This window comes from Colias eurytheme, chromosome 6 (assembly GCF_061535395.1).
Source record: "Colias eurytheme isolate Ceu_HAF_F1 chromosome 6, ilColEury1 Martin Lab GWU primary, whole genome shotgun sequence".
Classification (NCBI taxonomy): domain Eukaryota; kingdom Metazoa; phylum Arthropoda; class Insecta; order Lepidoptera; family Pieridae; genus Colias; species Colias eurytheme.
The window spans coordinates 10694775-10720666 of NC_142985.1; the positions used below are offsets into that span (position 1 = coordinate 10694775).

Genomic DNA, 25892 nt, shown 5'->3' on the forward strand with positions numbered 1-25892 from the left:
TCAAAAACATAGAGAATCTTAAGTACCTACAGTTTTTCAAATCAAATCAAAATCAAATCAATTTTTATTTGTAAACTCTATGGTATAATTTAAGGTAATTTTTACGTGAGGTAATTCGTTTAATTTTAAGAATCTAATGCGATCAAAATATGTAGAGTTCGGTGTGAAACTTTAGAGCTTTATTATAGACCGAATCTTTGTTCCCCAGGATCGAACCAAAAACCTTGCTCCATTACGTTATTAACCAAGTAACATGCATTTTTCTGCAATAATTATGTTATCTTTGCCCTTGACTCTTGTCCTACACTGATTTCAATACACATAGCTTTTATGCGAATATGACTCTTCGATCGTCGTGTGTAAGGTTTATATTAATTCTTGGGGTAAAATTATGAGTTATTACCGTTCATGCACTCCCATCCTGATGCTTTCACATTAATATTGCACATATATTTCCTCTTTTAGTTTTACTATTACTGGTGGTATATAATGGTTAAACATGTCTTTTAAATTATGGTGAGATTTTCTTAAATAATAGCTAAATTATGTGTACGTTTATTAATGTAGAACAGTTCAATTTTAAGCATTTCTATGGTATTGTACAAAATTAATTATTAAATAATAATTTGGAAAATCCAAAAGTGCACGCCTCATAATTTTTTTTTAATAAATATTTATTAATTATTATTTTTGTTTATTTAATAACAATTAAACCACATCGAATCAGACCCTGAAAAATGAAAGGGTTCTATTCCTGAGCATACTCAAGCGTAAGAGAAAAAAACCGGCCAAGTGCGAGTCGGGCTCGCGCACAAAGGGTTCCGTAGCAGCAAATATAATAAATTACAGTTAAATCAACCTATCTCAAAAACTATAAGAGATACTTTGATCAAACCAAAAATCGTTGAAAGAGTTAATTAGCATGCATCACCTCTATTTTTTTTAGAATTTTATACCCCGTAGTTATAAAAATAGAGGGGGGGGGACATACTTTTTACGACTTTGAGAGCTGATATCTCAAAAACCGTTCACTTTAAGAAAAATGTTTTTTAGAAAACTTTATATCATTTTAAAAGACCTTTCCATTGATACCCCACACGGGTATGTACATCGAAAAAAAAAATTTCATCCCTCAGTTACATGTATGGGGGGCCCCACCCCCAATTCTTTTTTTTACTATTTAGTGTCATATTTTTGTAGCGGTTCATACAACACATATTCCCATCAAATTTCATCACTGTAGTACTTATAGTTTCCGAGTAAATCGGCTGTGACAGACGGACAGACGGACAGACGGACAGACGGACATGACGAAACTATAAGGGTTCCGTTTTTGCCATTTTGGCTACGGAACCCTAAAAAAAGACTCGATTAGTAAAGTATTTCGGTCGCTATCGTGTTAACAAGAAAAAGGATCCGCACATACAGACACACGGACGTCCAAGACAGAACTTTTTTAAACTGTTTTTTAACTAGTTTAAATAACAAAAATGGCATCAAAAATATCATGAACGTTAAAAATAGTGTTTTTTCTTAATATGTGTGTGTATGTATTATCTTACAAGTGCAATGTATGATACATAAAGACATTTTAAGTTTGAAAAATCAGATGTTTTGCGCGAAGTGACAGTAGTACCCACCTCAACGCTTCGCTTATGAGGCGTGCAATAATTGCTACTGACTACCAATCGTTTGATGTACTGTACTCGAGTCATATATTATAACATTTATTGCAAAATTTACTTCTATCTCTTTAAATAATATAAGTTAAATAATAAATCAAATTGAATAATGCAATAGTTATTTTAAATTTAATTATTTCAATCGATATGTCATACCTTAATATATTATTTTGATAATTTTAGGTTAGCATTAGCGTGTATATTATTATATCGTTGTAATGGCAATCGTCACGTTAGAAAATTCCCCGAAGGATTTCTATTTGGTACTTCTACAGCATCTTATCAAACTGAAGGTGCTTGGAATGAAGATGGTACGTATTTTTTAAAATTAAGAAGTTTAATTTCAAAAATATACTATATTTCTATTACTAAGCTGAAAAGTTAAAAATTGTTGAAAAAACAATTTGTAAATGTGTAATTTTTATATTATATTCTCACGGATATATTAGTTGAAATATTAATTGTCATAAATATTAAGAAGAGAAATAATGAAAACCTTTCTGTTACAGGAAAATCCGAAAGCATTTGGGATCACATGAGCCATCAATTACCTTGCTCAATAAAACACTGCGACACCGGTGACATTGGGGATGATTCCTATCACCTGTACAAACGTGATGTAGAAATGATAAGAGAATTGGGCCTCGACTTCTACAGATTCTCACTTTCCTGGTCAAGGATACTTCCCACTGGTTTCCCACATATTATCAATGAGGCAGGCGTCCAATATTACAATAATTTAATTAACGAATTGGTTAAAAACGATATAATACCAATGGTAACCATATACCACTTTGATTTACCTCAAACTCTTCAGAAACTTGGGGGCTGGAGCAACCCTCACATCGTAGATTGGTTTGGAGACTTTTCACAGATTGTGTTCAAACTCTTTGGTGACAGAGTAAAATACTGGGTGACTATAAACGAACCATACTATATATGTTATGAAGGGTATGGAGCAGATATAATGGCACCACAGGTTAATGTTACAGGAATAGCTGAATATTTGTGCGCAAAAAATGTTCTCGTCGCTCATGCTAAAGCATATCACATATATGATGAAGAATTCAGACCAACACAAGGTGGAAAGATTTTCATATCTATAAATGCTCGTTGGAATGAACCAGATGGTGACGATAATGTTGAAGCAGCTGATGATGCAAACCAATTCTTTGTAAGGTTTTGTAATTTTCTTCGTGAAAGCTCTATTGAACAACTGCTTTGTATTAAGATATTTTTACTATTACTTATTAATGTTGCAGATAATGCAATACGCTTATCCCATATTTTCAAAATCCGGTGACTTTCCATCCAGTATAAAGAAAATTATAGCAGCTAAAAGTAAAGAACAAGGCTTTCTACGATCAAGACTACCTGAGTTTACTCCTGAAGAAATTGAATATGTGCGAGGAACTTCTGATCTCTATGGACTCAACCATTATAGCACCCAATTGATATATAGAAACGAGTCAGTGAAGGGTTTTTACAAAATACCTTCAATGTACGATGATACTGGGGTTCTCATATATCAATTAGATAAATGGCTTCTCAGTAATTCAAGTATTACTAAGGTAAGATATACTATAATCTAAATGTTATTATGAGACTATAGCGTTTTGGTATATCATCTTAATTTAAAACAAAATCTGATGATCATGATGATGACAAAGAAATGAGACATGGATAAACCCTTAAACCCTTATGTTAAACTAATAACAAAATTAAAATAATGAATCTTCCACTGAATTGAATAAGTTTTTTTTATCTTTCAGGCCGTACCCTGGGGATTTCACAAACTGTTGACATATATCAAGGAGCAATTCGACAATCCGCCAATATTTGTGACTGAAAATGGATTTGGTGGAAGCACTGGCCTCGAGGACAATGACCGCGTCACCTACTATAGACTTTATTTATCTGTTTTACTTGACGCTATTGAAAACGGTTCTGACATAAGAGGATATACTGCTTGGAGTCTTATGGACAATTTTGAGTGGAATCAGGGATATAGGTAACTAGCTGTTCTCCACGGTTTTACCCGCAGTCCGGTCTTGTTGGTTTTAGCGAGATGATATTAAATAGCCGCCTTCCTCGATAAATGGGCTGTCTAACAGCGAAAGAATTTTTCAAATTGGACTAGTAGTTCCTGAGATTAGTGCGTTCAAACAAATAAACAAACTCTTCAGCTTTATAATATTAACACCTAAAGTATAGTATAGATAAATATTATGTTAAAATAGTAAAAAGGAACTGTGTGTGAACTTGACCTCTCGTGTCTTTATCTTAGTCATGCAAATGGAGAAGCTATAATGCTATCTTTCAATAATTAATTGGTGTTATTAATTTTATGTTATTCATTATACGACGTAGTTTCTTTGATACGTCTTGCACTGTCTAGGTTTTGTTCTTTTTCTTTTAAATATTATATCGATTGCCTTTAACTAAGCTATACCTAGTCTAACGAATTAACTTTATTTTCAGTATTAGATTTGGCCTATACGAAGTCGACTACACATGCCCTAATCGGACACGCACACCTAGGAAATCAGCCTATGTGTACAAAGAAATTGTACGCACACATAAACTTGATTTTGAATTTGAACCAAATACTAGTGTTCCTATATCAGCTCTGGGTGAAGATGGTGATGAAAGTCATTAAAATTGTTATTGTTTAATGTTCTAAGTCTAATAAATGTTCAACAAAGAATAAACACGATTATCTGTTTACGACGATGAAAGGTGTATATGATAACATCCTTAGCAAGTAACATAATGTACATTTTCTTGTATCCGGGAAAACAGGGCGACACCACGAAAAGCGGCTTGTATTTTTGATTTAAACTTTTGACTTACTTATAGCTAGCGTAAAAAAACTGAAGAAAAACAAGGTTAAATAGCTTGTATACTTGTAAAATTAATTAAACACTACACCGTCACGCGTGTATCTAATTATCGCTAGCGCAATCCAATTAGTGATGACTAGTCAATGATTTTTAATTAATTCGCAACATGATATATGACTGACTGTATGTATAATACTTTCTATTAAAATCTGTAATGATGTAAAAACAACACACTGAATAGATAAAAATATAATCATATCTATATTACAATTATTAAATACTTATTTACTGTCAATAACGTTTCAGTATATTTTAATACACCTATGATTCTCTAAATACCTAAGGTCCGGTTGGGAAGCTAATTTTAAAACAATGTTACTCGTTTAAAGTGAGATTGAAAATATATGTTACTAGATTTCCGCCCGCGGCTTCGCCCGCGTTTTCAAAGGAAAACCCGCATAGTTCCTGTTCCCGTGGGATTTCCGGGATAAAACCTATCCTATGTGTTAATTCAAGTTACCCTCTATATGTGTGCTAAATTTCATTGTAATCGATTCAGAAGTTTTTACGTGAAAGAGTAACAAACATCCATACATCCATACATCCATACAAACTTTCGCCTTTATAATAGTATTAAGATTAAGATTTCTGTTTTATACTGTTAGAAATACGCTGTGACTAGCTGGCCTCATGGCTAAGAAAACTTCTTATGGAAGAACTGCATTCTTTTCAAATACAGTTTAGTAATACCGTTAATAACTTTGTAAACCAATATTTCTTCCAAAATAGTTTTGCATGTGGGTGAAATTCTCAACTATCCTACAGATCAGATGACTCTTTTGCTCGATTTTCTATTTTAGGTGTAATAAATAACAAAGAATTAAAGGTAACTATCTGCTAAATAACCTCCATCCTAAAAACTTAACTTAGTATGATATAAGTATCAATAACACGACTCGACAAAAAAATTTTCGTTCTTTGTCCTAAAGTTTATACTATTATTTTCCAGTTAGTTATGCACAAAAACGAAAAGAAAATACCTTTTTTCGGTATAAAGTTTGCTTTTGTGATAGTTATAATAATAATACTAATTTTTCAATTTTTTCATAAATTTTAATTGATTTTAATATTTTTAAAAAGACCGCGCGGTGAGAGTGGGATATTAACGTTTACACTGTGCCGCTAGATGGCACCCGAGTGATAAACAACCATCAGGTATTATTTACAAGCCCAGAATAACTTAAAATGTCGTCACGAAAGTGCAAATACGATGCTGATGCATTTTGTTTTATATGTGGTCAATTTATTAAAGTTCGAGACGTGAAATATGAACTAAAGACATCTCACGTTCTCTGTGAAGCCTATGAAGCATATTTTGACTGTCCTGTACGGAATCAAGATAAGCCATGGGCTCCACATGTTGCTTGTAGATATTGTAAAAGGTGTTTGGAAGGAAAGGCAAATTCCAATTACAAATTTTAAGGCCATGGGCTGCAGGATGTCATTAAAAGTACATAAGCTGCATGCTCATTTGGATAAATTTAAAAACAATATGGGAGCCTATTCCGAAGAGCAAAGAGAACGTTTCCATCAGGACATCATGAATTTTGAACAACGCTATCAAGGCCAATACAATGAAAACATGATGGGCGACTATATTTGGGGTTTATAGAGAGAAAGTAGCTATGAACATAAAAGAAAAAGTAAAAGTGTGCACTTTTAAGTTATTTTCCACTTCTCTGTAAGCTAATTTGATAGTAAAACTTAATAAAAATAATAAACATTTTTATTTCAATAGTTTTATTTTCAATAAAAAATTAAAATCCGAGATTTTTAAAAATTTCCTTCAATCAGTCTTCTAAACACAAAAGCAAAGTTTTTCATGCCATATATTTTTTTTCCGTCTAATTACGACCTAAACTACGAAATTTAATGCTTTGCAATCAAAGTCAAATTTCATGGTGACCCGTTGTAATAGCAACGTTATACACTCGATAAAAACACAAAACTTCTTCCTTCATATTTGCATCTAATTATGTTAATCTTGCATACAAAAGATTCAAACCCACTTTGTCAGTCATATAAGGTAACTAAAGGATATTTTATCAAACAAATATCTAGTGATTGATTTATGAATTCTATTCTTTATTTTATGAAATTATTGCATCTTTTATGCGAAACCAAAAATCATTAGGTAGCAGTATTAAAAGTGGTTTTTCTCGGGTGTTGAAGTTGATACAAAATACAATTTCTCTATGCGATTTCTTTAAAATATGTTGGAGCATTTATTTATAAGATAAGATAATAATTAATTCTTATTAAATCATGAGTTTGCATCGTACTAGAGCTTGTAAATAATAAATTGAATTCTCAGAGACTCAGAAACGAACGAACAGAATACCGCAGTTAGCTTTCGCCATATTATATAGCTATTATAATAACAAAAAAGTTATAGCACCTCAAACCTGCATATCATACAAAACTTCAACTCTATTAAATTCGAAAATATTAAAATTTAAAAAATATTTTTATTACGAAAACTCACCTTCGTTCCCGCCTTTTCCGTTTTGTCGTGCTCGTCCCCTTAATGGTCCGGTATAGGGTCATCATCTTGGACACACACAATCACTTCACACTTACACAGTAACACTAACACATGCACTTGAAGAATCACGTGCGTGGACCTGCAAAAAATTTTATTTTCATTTAATAAATTTATTGAATTTGTATTATGGGTATATTCGCCTTTTTTCTAAGAGCTTTTATTATAGAGCCTTTCCATTTTTATTAATTGTAATTACTAATTAACTGTTGCTAAAACAATAGGTACCTACTTAAGTCCTAAGCGGCCAAAGTTTTAAAAGAACTATAGTAAAATGTAATAACTCCCCTCTACAATAATCTTAGTTGCAACGAATAATACAACTGTGGTTAGTATACTAAACCAGTAGAAGTAGAATAATATTAAAAGGCATTAATGATAATTCGTAACACCTAACCCCTCTTTAGTGTTGTCTTGTTTTGGGAATTCACAGTAAAATTCAAATGCTGTGTGAATTTCCTATTAGTTTAGCATTCTACCCACAGTGATTCTACCCTAGACGGGTAGAATCACTGTGGGTAGAATGCCAAAGTATATTATACTTAAAATATATGAGGTTTCATATAAAATCGTTTCGAAAGTAGTTTCGGCGTGTTTCACCAACCTATCAACATTTTAAGATACAAAAAGAGACAGTTTCTTTAAATTGAGATGTATGCTCTGTATCGATAACAGTGCCCTCCAAATGTTTAACTAATTATTTTCAAAGTAAAATTACGGTTAAATTTGATCTTATACACTGTCAGTATATATTTCACTGTATTGTATCTCTATCTAGAGACCATTGTATGAAATATACTGAATATATATAATTAAAATTTAATTATGAAAGCATCCACCTTTTAATAGCCTGTATTGCTTATTATCGAATGAAGCAATTTCTTGTTTAAAAAATGTTTAACTGTAAATCAAAATTTATTAATTAATATATACTACACTGTTATATGTATTATATGTTTAAAATAAATTCTTACCGTCAGGAATTATAAGTAGATGTTATAAATGGGTAGAAAATTGGCAATAAAATAGGTCAAGGAATTTAAACTTATTATAATACCGCAGTGTACCTACTTAATAGGTACACTGCGGTATTAAAAAATATACAAAGGTGAAAATTAATATTATCACCTTAGTACCTAATATGATAATATTAATTTTCCTTTTCAGTAAATTTTTAAATATGAATTTTCCAAATTCGCTATGGAATGTACATTGAGATTGCTACCTACTTATTTACCCAACACTCGTAGGTCAACCTCAAAAATGGAAAGTATCCAAATCAGTAATTTCTATGTCCAATTAAGCTATGCATTAAGCAGAACAATTAATAATGCTAAACAAATTCCTTTAAACCATCTATCAATTTGTATAAGTGTCAACGCCAGTAGGGCAGTGATAGTAGCCACGATAGATGCGATTATACCGGTTCAATGACACACTAACCAATAAATAATTCGACTCTATATTGCTTATACGTTTAACTTTCTTGGTGATAGTTGCCTTAAACTTCGGTTTAATAATTTACGGGTATAATCTATACTAATATTATAAAGCTGAAGAGTTTGTTTGTTTGTTTGAACGCGCTAATCTCAAGAACTACTGGTCCGATTTGAAAAATTATTTCGGTGTTAGATAGCCTATTTATCGAGGAAGGATATAGACTATATATAATCTCACTAAGAGCAGCAGGAGCAGAGAAATGCGGGTGAAACCGCGGGGCACAGCTGCTAGTAAGCAACTAAAGGTCTAATCAGATTCTTAATGGGTGCCCTATATGTGTTTTATTACAGTGTAATGGCTTAGCTTGGAAAAGATTTTTATATTTCAGCAGTCATACATCCTTCAAATAGTTTGATCAATTTTGACAACTGTTTGGGCAGACCTAAAGATATAGGACACTACGCACTTGAGGAAATAGGCGGGTTCATGAAGAACGACCAGCTTACATGTACACGTAAGCGATACCACACTCGCTTTCCTCGGCCTCGTGCTTCGCGCAGCAATTGCTTCGCGAGGCTCTCTGTGGACCCGCCTAAGAAATAATAGTTTTAGTAGATTTTGCTTCGTCGTAGGAATATGTAGTCAATCTTAAATCCATCCCAAAACGCATTCAACTACCAATTCAAACGCATTCTGCACTTCGTGACTCATTGAAGACTTAGTGGTCAAGCGGCATTGTAAAAGACACGCTCTAACTAACACCGGTGAGCCTCCAATTACTATTACCGTTATCAAAAATAAATACCCAGCGATCTAGTCCTCTATACGTCCGTTATAGATAACAGCAATGTAATGCGAAATAAACAACGTTTTGCGAAATTAAATTTACTGAAAAGGTATCAGTTTGTTTATAAATAACTAGCTTACCGCCCGCGGCTTCGCCCGCTTTGTCTAAAGCCTAATATATTATATACTAAAACCTTCCTCTTGAATATCTCGTTCTATTAAAAAAAACCGCATCAAAATCCGTTGCGTAGTTTTAAAGATTTAAGCATACATAGGGACATAGGGACAGAAAAAGCGACTTTGTTTTATACTATGTAGTGACAATAGCGTAAGTGTTTGTTGAAATGTAGGGATAAATCATGTTCCTCAATCTTTAAAAAAAAACAAGCCTTTAAATTCTTTTGTATTCACTATTTAGATAACATATTCTAAGACCTAAGTAAATAAATAACAAACCAATCAATTTCGAATAGGATGGAGTCAATTTAGCAAATCGCTTTCATTTTCTCAGTTTAAAAGTGTAAGTAATACTTTCTCTATACACGCGAGTAAAAAGCAATTAAACACAAAATGTTGGCTGAGGTTAATCACCCATCCTGGAAGACGATCGAGCGACGACCTTAGGTGAAAATTGATTATCTTCCTACTTTCATTCACAATGTTTTTTGTAAATGATTTGCTCGTAGGATATATACGTATTTATTTACTAAACTTGATTAGACTAGACGAGGCAAATGATTATTTATATTCTTTGTTATTTAGTATGCTAAACAGCAGAGCAGAATTAAGGTAAATATCAGAAATCAAATAAACATTAGAAACAATTTAAATTATTGCTTTCTAAACTTGACAGCAAAAAGTTGACAAACTTATGGTAGATATTATCTAATAATAACAATATACAATCTTAATAACCTATTGCATTCCATATGAACCAATTCTATAACTTACATCACATTTATATAAGCTTGTTGTATTTGGAAACTAGTGTATAAAATGTTTTTAGCCGCTAATGATCTTTCCCCTTCATATTGTGCAAGTTACAAATTCTTTGTATGAAATTTTAGAGATAAATATACAAACTAAACATGTTAATTTTCTTATTAACGCCGAATAAACGAAACCAAATGATCATTTTGTTTTCATGGTCCATGATTTTGATGAAATGTAACCGTATTTCAGATTTCTTTGATATTGCAAAACTGTTTGAATTTGGGAGATTATTTGTGTTACGTTTGTGATTTATTGTTTATGTAATTATTATTTTATCGTGTCTTAAAATTTACATAATCTACTAAAATAAATTCGAATTTAAAAAATTATGCAATCTTTATCTTTATTTTAAATATGAGTGCCACTTAGACTATCTTAAATATGAAATATAGAAATACGATGTAACAATTCTCATTTCCTCTTTATCAATATAAAATGATGACAAACGAATCTATTGTATCCCCATATGAATTTCTATGGGGATACAATATATTACATAATTGTAAAATTCATACATAAATATATATTAAATAATCTACTTATAAATATGTATTGTAATCAAGACGAGGTGTTAATGACTCCTTCCTAACAATTAAATGCAAATAAATGTCAGCGCAAAATGTTTTCGCTTTTCGCTCATGCATTATTTATTTTTGTGTCGATTTAATAAAGTCGTGCTTGTTAAATTTTAAATGATGGATCACGCATGAATGTACTATTTTTAGGATTTAGGATTTATGAAATGAACTAGGACCAAGGGTATCAAAATTTAAGTCATACAGAGTAATTTCAATAGAAAAGAGACTCTAATGGCACACAGCCAAATAAAATGCAAACTAAATAAGTATGAAGTTTTTGGGAACACCGATCACCTCATTACATGTATGTACATGTACAAACAAAATTTATTTAAAATATTATTTTAATATTGCTTTTTTCAAATTCATCCATTGGATCATCCAAGTGGATAACCACTTACATTAATAATTTACTGCATCTATCAATGATTTCGGTACTATTAGTTTTGTGGCTACAAATCATTAGCATAGCATAAAGTGCGTCACACACGGTGATATAAGGTATATATTATATATTATCTGCGCTCTTGGTGACAGGTGAATCTATTCACCGGACGAAAGTTCCCATTCACACCACGATGAATTGGCTGCGGCGTGACTGAACGGACATGTCATAAATATTAATTTACTATGTTTGACTGAAGTCCCTTGGTACTGTACAGTGGAATATGTCTGCATTCATTCATAGAGATGGGTGCCAGCCAAGACAAGGTTCAATTATTTTGCCTTTATTGTATTTCATTTTTATTCCTGACTAGCTGTGCCCCGAGTTTTTACCAGAATTGCTAGGCTCTTATTGGTCTTATCTTGATGACGTGATAATATATAGCCTATAGCCTTCCTCGATAAATAGTCTATCTAACTTACAGTGAAATAATTTTTCAAATTGGACCCGTAGCTCCTGAAATTAGCGTGTTCGAGCAAACAAATAAACTCTTAAGCTTTATAATTTTAGTATATATATAAGAAAAACTGTTTTGTATCTATCCTGTTCAACATGATGAAGGCCACAGCCAGAGCTTAGTCCGTCTAAAAATTTTATTTGACATAAAAACTTATGATATCGATAGAACTCGTGAGCATCAAATTATAATCTTGCGTATGAAGAAACTGCAAATATATTTGGCCTTAAATCGATTGTATTTCCAAATACTATCAAATCCTTAGATTTTGCGCAATAAATCTCACCAAACTGGTAAACATTGCGCACCTAGAGTTGACCTCCATTTGACCATAAATCATTACTTTATATGGGCGTTATTAAAATTTTAATAATTAATTAATTATAACTGTAATTAAAACTAAAAAAGAGGTTTTTAATAGAACAATTTGTCATAATTATTGAATAATTAAAATTTGAATGGTTCTATCCAACTATTGTATTGAATATGCTTTATAGAGACTCTATAGAGTACCTTTCCGAAAATATTGATTAAATAAATAAATAATAATATTCTCCTTACTTTCTATATTTTCATTTACAAAATAAGGTTTAGATATTTTACCTATATTATTAAGATATTATCCATATTATTTATTTTCAAAGTATTAATAACACATTTTTATCGACCGCTGAAGCATGTCATGTTATTCGGTTATGAACTATTTAGAAAACAAAATTGGTAAAGATTTACAACGATTATGTTCATTTTGTATCGAATACTCGTTAACACATAGCTGCTATTAGTTACCAATCACTGAAGTATTTAATTACTTTAATTGTATAATGTTTTCTGAAAATATTTCAAGTAATTACTCGGATAATTAATTATTAAATTGTTATATACAGGTATATACACAAATGACAAGAATCCAGCAAATCCCTACTAATATTATAAATGCGAAAGTAACTCTGTATGTCTGTCTGTTACACCTCTCAACCGATTTTGATGAAATTTGGCACAGACAATATTTAGACCCTGAGAAAGAACATAGGCTTTTATCAAAACACCGCGCGGGCGAAGCCACGGGCGGAAGCTAGTGGTAAACAATTAATGTATCGATATTTGACAAATGGCAAACAACTAATCATTTAATCAATTCATGATTCGAAATTCAATACCTCTGTACACGTTTAAAAATCTATTGAACATAAATCTTTGTTTACCTAACATCGTATTAATGAGAATTTTAATTAGTTTGCTCATTGCTGTATGATATCTTCTATTAACCATTTTTTATAGAACTATAATATTTACTGAACACTAAAATCATTTGCTTTATTTTTTTTGTAGATACATATTTTTTAAACTATGTTACATGTTTAATAAAAATTGCAGAGTGCAGCCCGCGGCATCACTCGTGTGTAAAATGTAGCCTACTAGTAGCTTTTCTGAAGCTAATACGCTACTACAAATAATAATCTACCTAAACCTTACAGCTTCGAGCAGTAAGTACTTAGTTTTTACGTAAAAGGATAAGAAAATTCCATCCATACTTACATATTTTTACATTTGGTCATTTGGGTATCATCATCACTACATAGTATAAAACAAAGCCGTTTTCTCTGTCCCTATATGTCCTTATGTATGCTTAAATCTTTAAAACTACGCAACGGATTTTGATGCGGTTTTTTTTAATAGAACGAGTCATTCAAGAGGAAGGTTTTAGTATATAATTTATTTATATATATTAGGCTTTAGACAAAGCGGGCGAAGCCGCGGGCGGTAAGCTAGTACTTAATATATTAAGTAGGATAGCTGTTCCATGTCATTGCATCATTTAACTTTCACGCTACTACAATTATCTCCATACTCATGAAAAATCCCAATATTTATGACGTGTTCATCTTGAACATTTTTGCACAATTATTACAAAATTTGCGTGCATTTGCTCGAGGAATCACGTAACACCGGGTGACTAATATGTTTTGTAACATCTCCAAGGAACTGACACAGTAGCAAGGTTGAATGCATAACGTGATCGACAACTTTTGTAAAAATAAGGACTACTGCGTGGTCTTGGCACAGTATACATACCTCACTAGTATGAAGATAGTAGCACAGACATGTAGGTACGGATTAATAATATAATATTTGAAATATTGTATTTGTTAATCAATACTAATATTATAAAGCTGAAGAGTTTGTTTGAACGCTCTAATCTCAGAAACTACTGGCCCGATTTGAAAAAATATTTCGGTGTTAGATAGCCCATTTATCGAGGAACGCTATAGGCTATATTATATCATCACGCTAAGGCCAACAGGAGCGGATCCATCCGGGGAAAACCATGGGGCACAGCTTGTCTTATATGAAATTTTTGATGAACGTAAGTAAGCATTATTACGTAAAATTGTTAATTGCATTAAAACCGCTACAGGCTAAACGTAATTACACGTTTTTTCCATCATAATCCTATTAAATATTTGACTTATCTGCACCACCTACAGAACAAGCATACAATACTATTAGTCCCCTTAACCCACTGGTACGGGAGCCAGGAACAGATTTTATGACCAAGTTCCTCTCAAGCGGTAATTAGTAAAATGCATCAACAATACCAGCTGACGTATAATACACCATGTTGTAACCAGCTGATTATTTTTTTTCGTTGAGATATTGGGTTAGCTACAATTTGACAAATTTTTAGCTGAGAGGAAATGAATGAATGAATGTATTTTTTTTCCTACGTGCGTGGGAGGCTACAACCGCTCACCCCCCCAACCGAGCGCCAGCTGACGTTCACGAGGCTTTATAATACTATACTCTGAGGCATCTGACGAATTATCTCTTGAGAGGAAATAATTAACCAAATTTGCACCTGGCTCCCGTACCACACTGGCATACTTTTAAATAATTTTGGCAATATATCACAATTTATTATGTTACTCCAAACAAACATACCAAATACATCCTCCATATATCTTCAACCTCCTTTATTGACCATAAAACAATATACAACTTACTAAAAAGGTCATTGACCAAAAATGAATGGCCATATTATAATAATGAAATAATAAACAGTTTATTTCTTTGTATCGTGACGCGTGCCCACCAATAAGGACATTTTTGTATGTCGCAATTAGCATTCGAAGTGCGTGACAAAATCCTACACACTGATAGAATACCAATAATCTATAACCAGTGATAACCAGTTTAGAATGAGCTATTATAAGGGGTAATTATAGACTAAGAGCCGCAAACATTAATTCCGTTTACAGTTCATTTTATATTGGACGCATCGTTGCATCACGAAGGGAAATAAGTGATGATAATTTTATAAGGATTATTACGTTTCACGATTACACAACGTCGGTCCACGATTTATAATTATATCCTCTGAAGGAGAGAGAGACGAATTAACGTACTTCAGAAAGGAAATTCATTGGCTGCTTAATGATCGTTTTATAATTTGTAGGAAGTAGGTCGAGTTTACTTGGCTAGAAGTTTAGGAATTGAGTTTTCGTTTTCTTAGGTTATTTATTAATTTAATTATAAGTATTTACAGTGTATTACAGTTACAGTAATTATAAGTATGTATTATTTATCTGATATGCAACCTATTTGAGGCTCTACAATAGACCAGAAATACAAAATCGGTTTAGTTTTCAATTTATATTCATACATTTTTATCTGATTTATGTAGGCACAATAATTTAATGAAAACTCCCTTAATCATGAATGGCTCTACTAAAAAGTGATATTCTTCGTAAAAATGCAGTAGGTACTGATAAAATATTATTGCATCAATCATCAATCATCTTGTACATATTTTTATTACCATCTATTTTGAAGATAAACTTTAACAAAAGTAAAACAAGCGAATTATTTATATGTACATATATGAATGCGTCCTATTTTGCATTATTGATGCAATTTATTTTTGCTTTCGAAATATCACATGCAGAGAACCAACAATGCCCATATGGCAAATAAATCGCTACGGTCTCGTCAAATTACGATTTCATTACTTCAATGTACTGATTGCAAAAAAGATGTACAAAATTCATTACAGAAATTAAAAGAGAAATAAAAGCTGTCGGTTAAAGGAATCACTAACAAAAATTAAGTTTAGTGGTATATAAATTATTACAAATACTATTTTTTTTAAACCTCAATCTCTTAAAGAAGGATGTGCAGTATTTACCACTGAAGTCTGAAAGTATAAATAAAATGTAAGAACCAACGTAGATAGTTATTTAATACAAATGAAAGTCCAAAAAACAAATGAACAATATTTTTTACATATTATGAGCTCGATACAATTGCATTACATCCAAATTACGTCACTATCTTTGAATCAGATGTTCCCATACGATCTTACCTACGCACTATTGCGTCAGATCAATAAAAATACGTCAAATATGATTGCAGTATGTCGATATGTATGTATCGACCCCAATCCTGCATCTCGCAATGGAAGTTTAAAGGTAAATTGTTATAAACACAACAATAAACTATAAGAGATGGACTCCTAATGAACAATACCAATGTATTTTAGATCCTTTCTTTTGGCATATTAAGCTCGTTTGACAAACAAGAATAAATTATGTATTGTTGAGATAATAAGAATACACGACACAGAATACACGATTATATTTTATTTATCACAAACATAATATTATTAGAAATAAAAAGCCAAATTTTATTTTAAAAATAATTTAATCTGAAAATGATACTTATTCGTGTCACCTAATAATGAGCGGCACATATTATCATTTGCTTTTAAATATTTTATCATTTCTGCTGACGCTACAAATTCCCGTTGGTCACTTTCGATGTCGTTGCGCAATTCCCGCCAAACGGGATTCCGAGCGATCAAGAAAATTACCCTTGGTCAATATTCGTGATGGTGTTCATCAAACCTTATAGAAACGGTATCATGTGTATACGGTTTATTTAACACTTCCTTAAACTAAGTAAGAATTAACGATGTTTACAGTTATAACACTTCTATGTAATTGTAAAAATGACGATGTTTAAGGGTGCACTCACACACATCAGTCACCGTCACGGCACGTCACCGGACAGGATTAAAAAAAAATATGTATCAATAGTTCTAGTATGACTCTGTTCCCACACGACAGTCGCCGGCACGAAATCTATCAGTGACGTCCCCGGTCAGGCACGTCAAATAATCTTTCCATACATGTATCATACTTTTATCCCCACTCACCCGGTGCCGTCACGTCTCAGTTCAGTCAGCGTCGTGCTACCGTCAATTGACATGATTGTTCTCTAGCGTGACACACGTCTAATCACTGACTAACCTGATGTATGTGTTCAATGATTCAGTCAAACCGGCGACGTGACTGACGGACAACATGACGGTGACTGGTGTTTGTGGATACGTACACAAACCGTCACCGATCAGTCATCGGTGACTTGACGGTGACTGATGTGTGTGAGTGCACCCTAATTGGTTAGATATTATGTTTAAATGTGAAGAGAAAATGTATATTGAATATGATTTGTATTATTCAATTATTTCTGAAGGTGAGTTATTTTACTGTTAAGATAATAAAATAAAATCAGTATTATTATCTAGTTGATTAAAAATTTTAAACATACTTACTTACAACAATATTTACGATATGAAGTATGCGAAATAGGTACAACGTATGTAAAATTTTTAGAAAATTAACGAAAACAATAGTTTTCATGGAAGCATCATGGACCATGGAAGCCTTTTTTTAACAATATAATAAAACTTGTTTCACTCTTCTTTCATATAAAAAAAAAATTGGTTGTCTGTAAAGTCTGTTTACTGACGATAGTTGGACGTGACAACGTCCGATTGTGCTTCTTTGTCGCTCGTTCCGCGCTCTCGCTTGCACTTCAAGCCTTACATGGAACGCCTCAGAGCGAGGTAACGCCGCATGAGTCATGTTTTTTCGTGCGTGCAGCCGGCTCAATCGAATTATAAGACGTTGTCACGTCAAAAATAAACGTATAAACGTGTCACTTCACAAGTCTATTAGCAAAATCACATCTTAGCTTAACCTTGATTTCTAAACATTAAACTCTAGTCTGTTTGCCAAAGGTGGAGTTAACCAGTTGGTTTCACCACTTCGACATTGTTTGCTTTTTATATTGTATAGCTACATAGCTTGCTTATATGACAGTTATTAATTTTTAAATCTTTTCTAATGAGGAAGGAGGACAAAATAATAAACGTTTAATTTTATCTATGTAATCTCTAGAACGACTATTAATATGAAAAATTCGGTCAAAATTTGAAAATCCCTTTTATCCAAGCCAACGCAATCTAATATTAAATGTTCATTCATAGAGAAAGCCTGGAATATATTTAATTAATTTAAAGACAAAAAAATAATTTATTTCAATGTATAATATTATAAAGTGAGGTATTTAGTGTAAATTCTACACCCTGATAAATTCGTATCGAAGAAACAGAAACGTTACAAGTTAACCATACTCAATTAACCACACCAATTTGGTACAATAATCAAACCAAAACAAAATAATTAACAGCTAATTTCCCTTACGTAAGCGTTTTTCTTGAAAGTGGATCATACTCGTAATTGAGTAGTAATACTTATACAGGGTGTGCCGTGATGAACATTATAGATACTTATACTGCAGCGGGTAGCGGACGTTGTGGCGATTGAGAAAAATATATTTTGTATTTAGTTATGCTTTAATATTCAATAGCCGATAGCACATCCATCCAGAAATATTATGCCACAAACAGATCGAAATATTCCTTCATTTGAACTTTTACCACTAGAAAGAGTGGCAAAGGCAGTAATTGTTTTGAACTTACGAAAATTTCGAATATCTCGAAAACCGAGGGACTTATCCCAATAGAAAATAACTTTTCTCAACCGCTACAATATCCTCTACTTGCATTTGCCAGATTATGCAGTCCAGAAATACTATGGCAAAATACAATTAAAATTTTACTTTATTTAGGGTTTATAGGAAGAGTGGCAAAAGCTGTAAATGTTTTCAATTCAAAAATGTCGAATACCTATCTCGAAAACCGAGGGACTTTTCCCAACACAAAGTGTATTTTTCTGACCGCCACAAAATGTCGAATATCTCGATAACCGAGGGACTCTTATAACACAAAATGTATTTTTCTCAACCGTCACAATACTACTTGAATTTACCATATATTAATTACACCACCCTGTATACAGGTGCGTTATTAAATACACATGATAAACATGGAACGCTTGAGCGTGACCGTCTCTCATTACAATATCCCACTTACATATATTTCAGTTTAGAAAACTCTCATTCGAATTGTGTTTCATCTCATGCAAATTAGCAATTCACACTGTGAAAACCTAAATCGAACATCTCTGTTCTTTTAAGTTACGATTTAAAAATATATTAGGTTACAAAATGTACTAAATGCCGCTATCACATTAGATAGGTGTGTAACAAAACTAATTAAAAAAAATATACTAAAGTAAACTAAAGTTAACATCCTCTTGTCGAAAATTGCAGCAATATTGGGAAATAAAATGCAGATAAATTACATATTTCACATATTAATTGGAAGATTGAGATCACTTTTCCGGTCTCTAAATTCATAAAATATATTAAAATTATCACAAAATTGTGTAACAGTGTCATCACATATATAGTAATTTACATAAATCATAACATTTTATATTGCTTCTTTTAACATAAACATAAAATATTATGTGAAAAGTATAAAATATAACTTATATGTATTCAATAAGTGTATATTTAAGTAGATAAGTAAAACAACGATGCAGCTTCTTGCGCATGGCTTTCCCCGCTTCGAAAAAAACTTGACAAAGTATATACATTATACATACTTAAACCTTCCTCAAGAACCACTCTATCTAATGAAAGAAACTTAATCAAAATCCGTTGCGTAGTTTTAAAGATTTAAGCATACATAGAGACAGACGGACAGCGACAACGATTTTGTTTGTATAGTAGTGATAATGTGTTATTGCTTTATTATGCACAAATAAATTATAATTTAACTCAAAAGAAAGTCGCTAATTATCTTGTCTATGCATATTAAAATAAATATTACATTTAGCAATATAAAATTAAGCACATAATATTTTGCCACAGAATAATAGTAATAAAAGCATGTCGTGACGAAGTTATAAGCGTAAATCACACACGTTTTAAAAATAAAACAAATGTAAAGAAAGCTGTTACCTAATTATACAATTAATATAATTCATCTAACTGACTTTCTCTGAAATAACTAAAATAAGTTAATATTTTAGTGTTACTTCCTACGGAATTCCGCACTGAATTTTGTAATTCATTCAGTGATAGTTGCATAATACATTTACATTTTATATCATATTATGGAAGCATATGTAATTATTAACCTGAATTCTACATAATATGTAGAACAATTTTTCATTAAATTAGTTGTGATGTTCTTTCTGTTGGAAACATTATAAAATCATAGTCTTTTTCCTCGTGTGTCATTCACCTATATGTGATTTTATAATGTGTCTCAATATTACTAAACAAAATATATTTACGTGATTTGATGATTTACCTTATCGTGTAGCTCAAAGCTTACTTTATGGCATTAATTAATTTGGCCATAGTAATGAAAAATGAATAGTTATGAACTGATAAAAACTAATAAATAAGTATTTTATATAGAGATGAGCAATACAGTATAAAAAGATAAGCTAAATTGTAAAATAATAAATCACAAATTATGTAAATATTTCAAATCTTTTGATATTGACCTTTCAAATATATAAAAGTTAAAACTTACATGTGAGTCATCTTACATACTCATAAAGAACCAATAAATATCAAATAAATTTTATATCAAAAGTTTTTATATGGATAAATAATTTGCCGTGACATCAAGCGGATTTGGTTTAGAGGTCACGTCTATCGGGTTAAAGTTACCGTCGGAATAATAAATACATACATTCGCTAAAATGTTATTTTCTTTTTGTATAAAACAAAGGAAAATATTCAAATGTTGTTTTGTTATCCTAAAAATTATGATATTTATGTAGATCACCTTAATACAAAATATATATGTAATGATGCGCTATGCTTTCTTTACTTATGTATCTTAATTCTTATTGTACTTGACCATTCTTCGAATTACCGCCAATCATAGTTCATCGCAGATATATGTAAGTACTTTAATTCAAAGAAAGTTATGCTGTACACATGCAATTTCATGCTCCTTTTGCCGTGTTTCTAGGAATCGTCATTCGTCTGTTACGTTGAAAATTCCGTAAAGACAAATATAATATCTTCCCGGTTCCTATAAGTGGGGATTAAATAGTGCAATCAATCTGTTGTAATGATGGATTTTTGCGATAAATAGCTCAACAGCACTGTGACTAATAAGAGTGAGAGTTCTTTAGCACAATATATATGAATTAAACTAATTATTATTCATATTTGTAATATCACAGTATTACAATATCCATAAAACGAAATATTGTAATAATGTGGTACTATCTTGTAAGTCCTATATCCCCTTGTGATGTAGGGAAAAAGTGCAATGTTCATCTCTTTCATTGATAAATTTTCTTATGTATAAGGACCATTTATTCGCGTTGATATCTTTAGCAAACATAGCTAGATCCTACGACGATTCTTTAATCATTATACCAAAGAGACGATCTAAATCTATAAAAGGACATAGTGATTGGAGATGAGAACCTCACTATACCGAGTCTATAGTCCATTGAATGAGTCCCTCCAAGGGGGGTCTAGAGTGCGTGAGTTAGTAACGTAAGATGTTTCTTCGGAAACATGTCAAGAGTCCCTAGGTAATAAACATACTAAAACCCCGGGCCACTAGGAGGAGCCCCGGAGTGGGGGGAGGGGGGAAATGGGTCCATTTTTTCATTTTTCGCTTAAATCTTAAAAACGGTACATGTTAGAGAAAAACTTTCAAGGAAAAATTGAAAGGCCATAAAATTATCTACAAGTTGTACCTGAATCATTATTTCCTATATCCTACCGTTTCTGAGTTATACGCAGTAAAACATGATTTTGGCTCAAACAATTTCCACATCAATCGATCAAAAAATATTTCTTTCTTCCAAAAAACTCAAATGTCCAACTTCTGACCAGTACTGATAGATTGCTCTTAATTAGGTCTATAATTGGTAAAATAAACACATTCCTCAATGGAAGCCTTTAGGAGGAATCGATTGTCAAAATATTATATTAGGGCAGTTTGAGTTACTGAACTTGATCTTTTTATTTTTTTCTTCCAAAAAACTCAAAGGTGCAACTTGTGACCGGTACAGATAGATTGCTCATAATTAGGTCTATCATTGCTAAAAATACCAGACTCCACCACGGAGGCGTTTACGGGGAATTGAATTTTATCAGGGTAGTTACGATACATGAACTTTTTATTTTTTTTCTTCCAAAAAGCTCAAAAGTGCAACTTGTGACCGGTACAGATAGATTGCTCATAATAAGGTCTATCATTGATAAAAATACCAGATTCCACCATGGAGGCGTTTACGGGGAATTGAATTTTATTAGGGTAGTTAGTTAAAAAGTTCATGTATCGTAACTACCCTAATAAAATTCAATACGTCCTAAACGCCTCCATGGTGGAATCTGGTTTTTTTATCAATGATAGACCTAATTATGAGCAATCTATCGGTACCAGTCACAAGTTGCACTTTTGAGTTTTTTTGGAAGAAAAAAAATAAAAAGTTCAAGTATCGTATCTACCCTAATAAAATTCAATTCCCCGTAAACGCCTCCGTGGTGGAATCTAGTATTTTTATCAATGATAGACCTTATTATGAGCAATCTATCTGTACCGGTCACAAGTTGCACTTTTGAGATTTTTGGAAGAAAAAAATAAAAAGATCAAGTTCAGTAACTCAAACTACCCTAATATAGTATTTTGACAATCGATTCCTCCTAAAGGCTTCCATGGAGGAATGTGTTTATTTTACCAATTATAGACCTAATTAAGAGCAATCTAACAGTACCGGTCACAAGTTGCACTTTTGAGTTTTTTGGAAGAAAAAAATAAAAAGATCAAGTTCAGTAACTCAAACTACCCTAATATAGTAGTTTGACAATCGATTCCTCCTAAAGGCTTCCATGGAGGAATGTGTTTATTTTACCAATTATAGACCTAATTAAGAGCAATCTATCAGTATCGGTCACAAGTTGCACTTTTGAGTTTTTTTGGAGAAAAAAAATAAAAAGTTCAAGTATCGTAACTACCCTAATAAAATTCAATTCCCCGTAAACGCCTCCGTGGTGGAATCTGGTATTTTTATCAATGATAGACCCAATTATGAGCAATCTATATGTACCGGTTACAAGTTGCACTTTTGAGTTTTTTGGAAGAAAAAAATAAAAAGATCAAGTTCAGTAACTCAAACTACCATAATATAATATTTTGACAATCGATTCCTCCTAAAGGCTTCCATGGAGGAATGTGTTTATTTTACCAATTATAGACCTAAATCTATCAGTACCGGTCACAAGTTGCACATTTGAGTTTTTTGGAAGAAATAAATATTTTTTGATCGATTGATGTGGAAATTGTTTGAGCCAAAATCATGTTTTACTGCGTATAACTCAGAAACGGTAGGATATAGGAAAAAATGAATAAGGTATAACTTGTAGATAATTTTATGGCCTTTCAACTTTTCATTGAAAGTTTTTCTCTAACATGTACCGTTTTTGAGATTTAAGCGAAAAATGAAAAAATGGACCCATTTCCCCCCTCCCCCCACTCCGGGGCTCCTCCTAGTGGCCCGGGGTTTTAGTATGTTTATTACCTAGGGACTCTTGACATGTTTCCGAAGAAACATCTTACGTTACTAACTCACGCACTCTAGAACTTTTTATTCAATGGACTATCTAGGTATTTTTATAATTTCTGTGCCAGGTGGCCTCAATAAATTTTAATTTTTTTACCATACACAACAACCAACCTTCTGTATTAGTACATCTTCATGTTTCTATGTAAATATCGTATATAATGATGATTTGCATAGATGTTAGTCGATGCTTCTATGTAAGTGAGAAATGTTGGTCCTTCCGCATCTCTGAATGTCTTCCTTGTTATTTTTTGTCACAAAGCAGGAGACAATTTGCTTCTTTTTACATTTTTTTAATGCGTGTAAATGCAATTTCACCTTACAAAGAACTTAGTATCTACCTACACATAATGTCTTGTTTTACTTTTATAACTTGTATAATTAAAATGCATAATCAAGTGGCTAGGTGGGCTCATCATTATTTTTAACTAGCTGCCCCCTCGGTTTCACCCCCGTGGATCGCTATTGTTGGTCTTAGCGTGATAATATACCTATTATAGCCTTCCTCGATAAATGGGCTATCTAACACCGAAAGAATTTTTAAATCGGACCAGAAGTTCCCGAGATAAATTTAATGACTTTTTAACTAGAGAAAATAAAGTAAAATGTAAATTTTAAATAAGATAAAATGATTTGATGTTTGACCTACATTAAGGAATTCCAAACAAATATTATAATGTTAGGGCCGGTTTTTGATGGGTCAAGGGAAAGTTTTTTATGCTATAAAATATAATCGTGTTCGTAAAGAAAATTTTCACAAATTTTAGTTTCACTGATATAAAAAATTATGATGTCTGTAAATGTACTGTGGATACGTTCCCAAAGAGTGTAAAAAGGTTTTTAAACCAAAACAGGTTTCTTTCAATTGGGAGATAGGTGTGTTTGTAATTTATGACAAAAATAATTGTATATAATGTGTTTATAACACGAATATATATAATATGTCATTTTGTATATGAGGCTCTACGTTAATTTACTTAGCTTTTTTATTCATTTGATCTACTCTATTTATCAATTTAATTTATCGTTTAATTCTCGTTCATAAAAAAGTTATGAATTAAAGAAAAGGTAAAGGGAAAGAATCTACATTTAATAAATAATTAAAATCTAAAAATACTGTAAAAAGTCGGAAGTTAATTACGAGCTCTATCTCTTGTAAATATCGCAACTAATTAATAAAAAATATTGTTTTTATTAAATTTGACGAAAAATTCTAAATATAGATTATTTTAATTTTCATGTTATGTTTTCAATAAATTTTATCTTATGTAACACAAAAATCAGTCACCAAAAACTTACCTTATAAAAAATATACACACAGAAAACAGCACACAACACACACTGAAAAATCACAGAAAAGTCGAAAAATGAATCGTGTAAAATTCGAATAGGTATAGTAAACTAATCTTTAAGCCCTTGGCTATAAAGTCGATATTAGTATCACACGCGAGGATGAGCCGCGGAACGTGCGAGCGGCTTCGGATATCGCGCTAGTTTGCGCACACGCACCTGTCTGCCCACCGCGCCGAAGTGGGTGACATACTCAGTAGTCAGTACCAGACCTTAATTTTTGTATCTGTATTGTAGGATGGCTAATTTGTAGTGATTTATTTACGATTTATATCATATTATATACCTGTAGAATAATTAAATAGGGGCAATGTAGAGCCATCAATAAAAAAGTATGTTTTAAAATTAAATACTACATAAATTATTCTAAGATTGATACTCAAATTGATCCAACTGCTTTTTAATATAGAATAAATTTACAGAAATAATTATTCGAATTTTATGTTTTAAAATATTAAGATGTTTATAAAAATGTAATACGAACATTTTTAATTTAAAAATTCATGTAATTATAAATTTTAAAATAAATACCTATGATATTATATTTCATTAAAATTATATTTTATTTAACCCTCGTGTGTTAAATGAATAATACATAATAATATTATGTACATAATTTTTCTATTTGATATTGCACGTCAATTTATACAAAAATAAAAGTTTTTTTTCCTCAAAGCATTTCTATTCAAAGTATTGTTAACAAATTTAACAAGTGTTTTCTATACGGGAAATTTAATAATAATTTTCACGTGACTTTCACTCTCTTAAATGTTTTTAAATCGTGATTCACAGATGGTAGAGTCACGCTATGATTAAGTATGGAGATAGAAAAAGTGACCTAGAAAATAAGTCTTTTTT

The 25892-nt window shown here is 31.7% G+C and overlaps 2 protein-coding genes across 2 annotated transcripts in view; one reads left to right on the plus strand and one right to left on the minus strand.

Moving 5' to 3' along the window:
• The window catches only part of exp (expansion), a 156034-nt gene extending 130866 nt beyond the window's left edge, over positions 1-25168 (minus strand). The window contains exons 1-2 of the mRNA XM_090102620.1: positions 24984-25168; positions 7071-7209 (exon numbers count right to left, since the gene is read on the minus strand). Coding sequence (XP_089958746.1) covers positions 7071-7135 — 65 coding nt within the window. The 5' untranslated portion in view covers positions 7136-7209; positions 24984-25168. The remainder of the gene's footprint in view (positions 1-7070; positions 7210-24983) is intronic.
• Positions 430-4393, plus strand: LOC149908008 (myrosinase 1-like). The gene is made up of 6 exons (XM_090103452.1): positions 430-516; positions 1866-1993; positions 2192-2856; positions 2945-3253; positions 3455-3693; positions 4164-4393. The coding sequence occupies exons 1-6, from the start codon at positions 500-502 to the stop codon at positions 4339-4341; spliced, it is 1536 nt and encodes a 511-aa protein (XP_089959578.1). The 5' UTR covers positions 430-499; the 3' UTR covers positions 4342-4393.
• Positions 25169-25892: the final 724 nt, after the last annotated feature.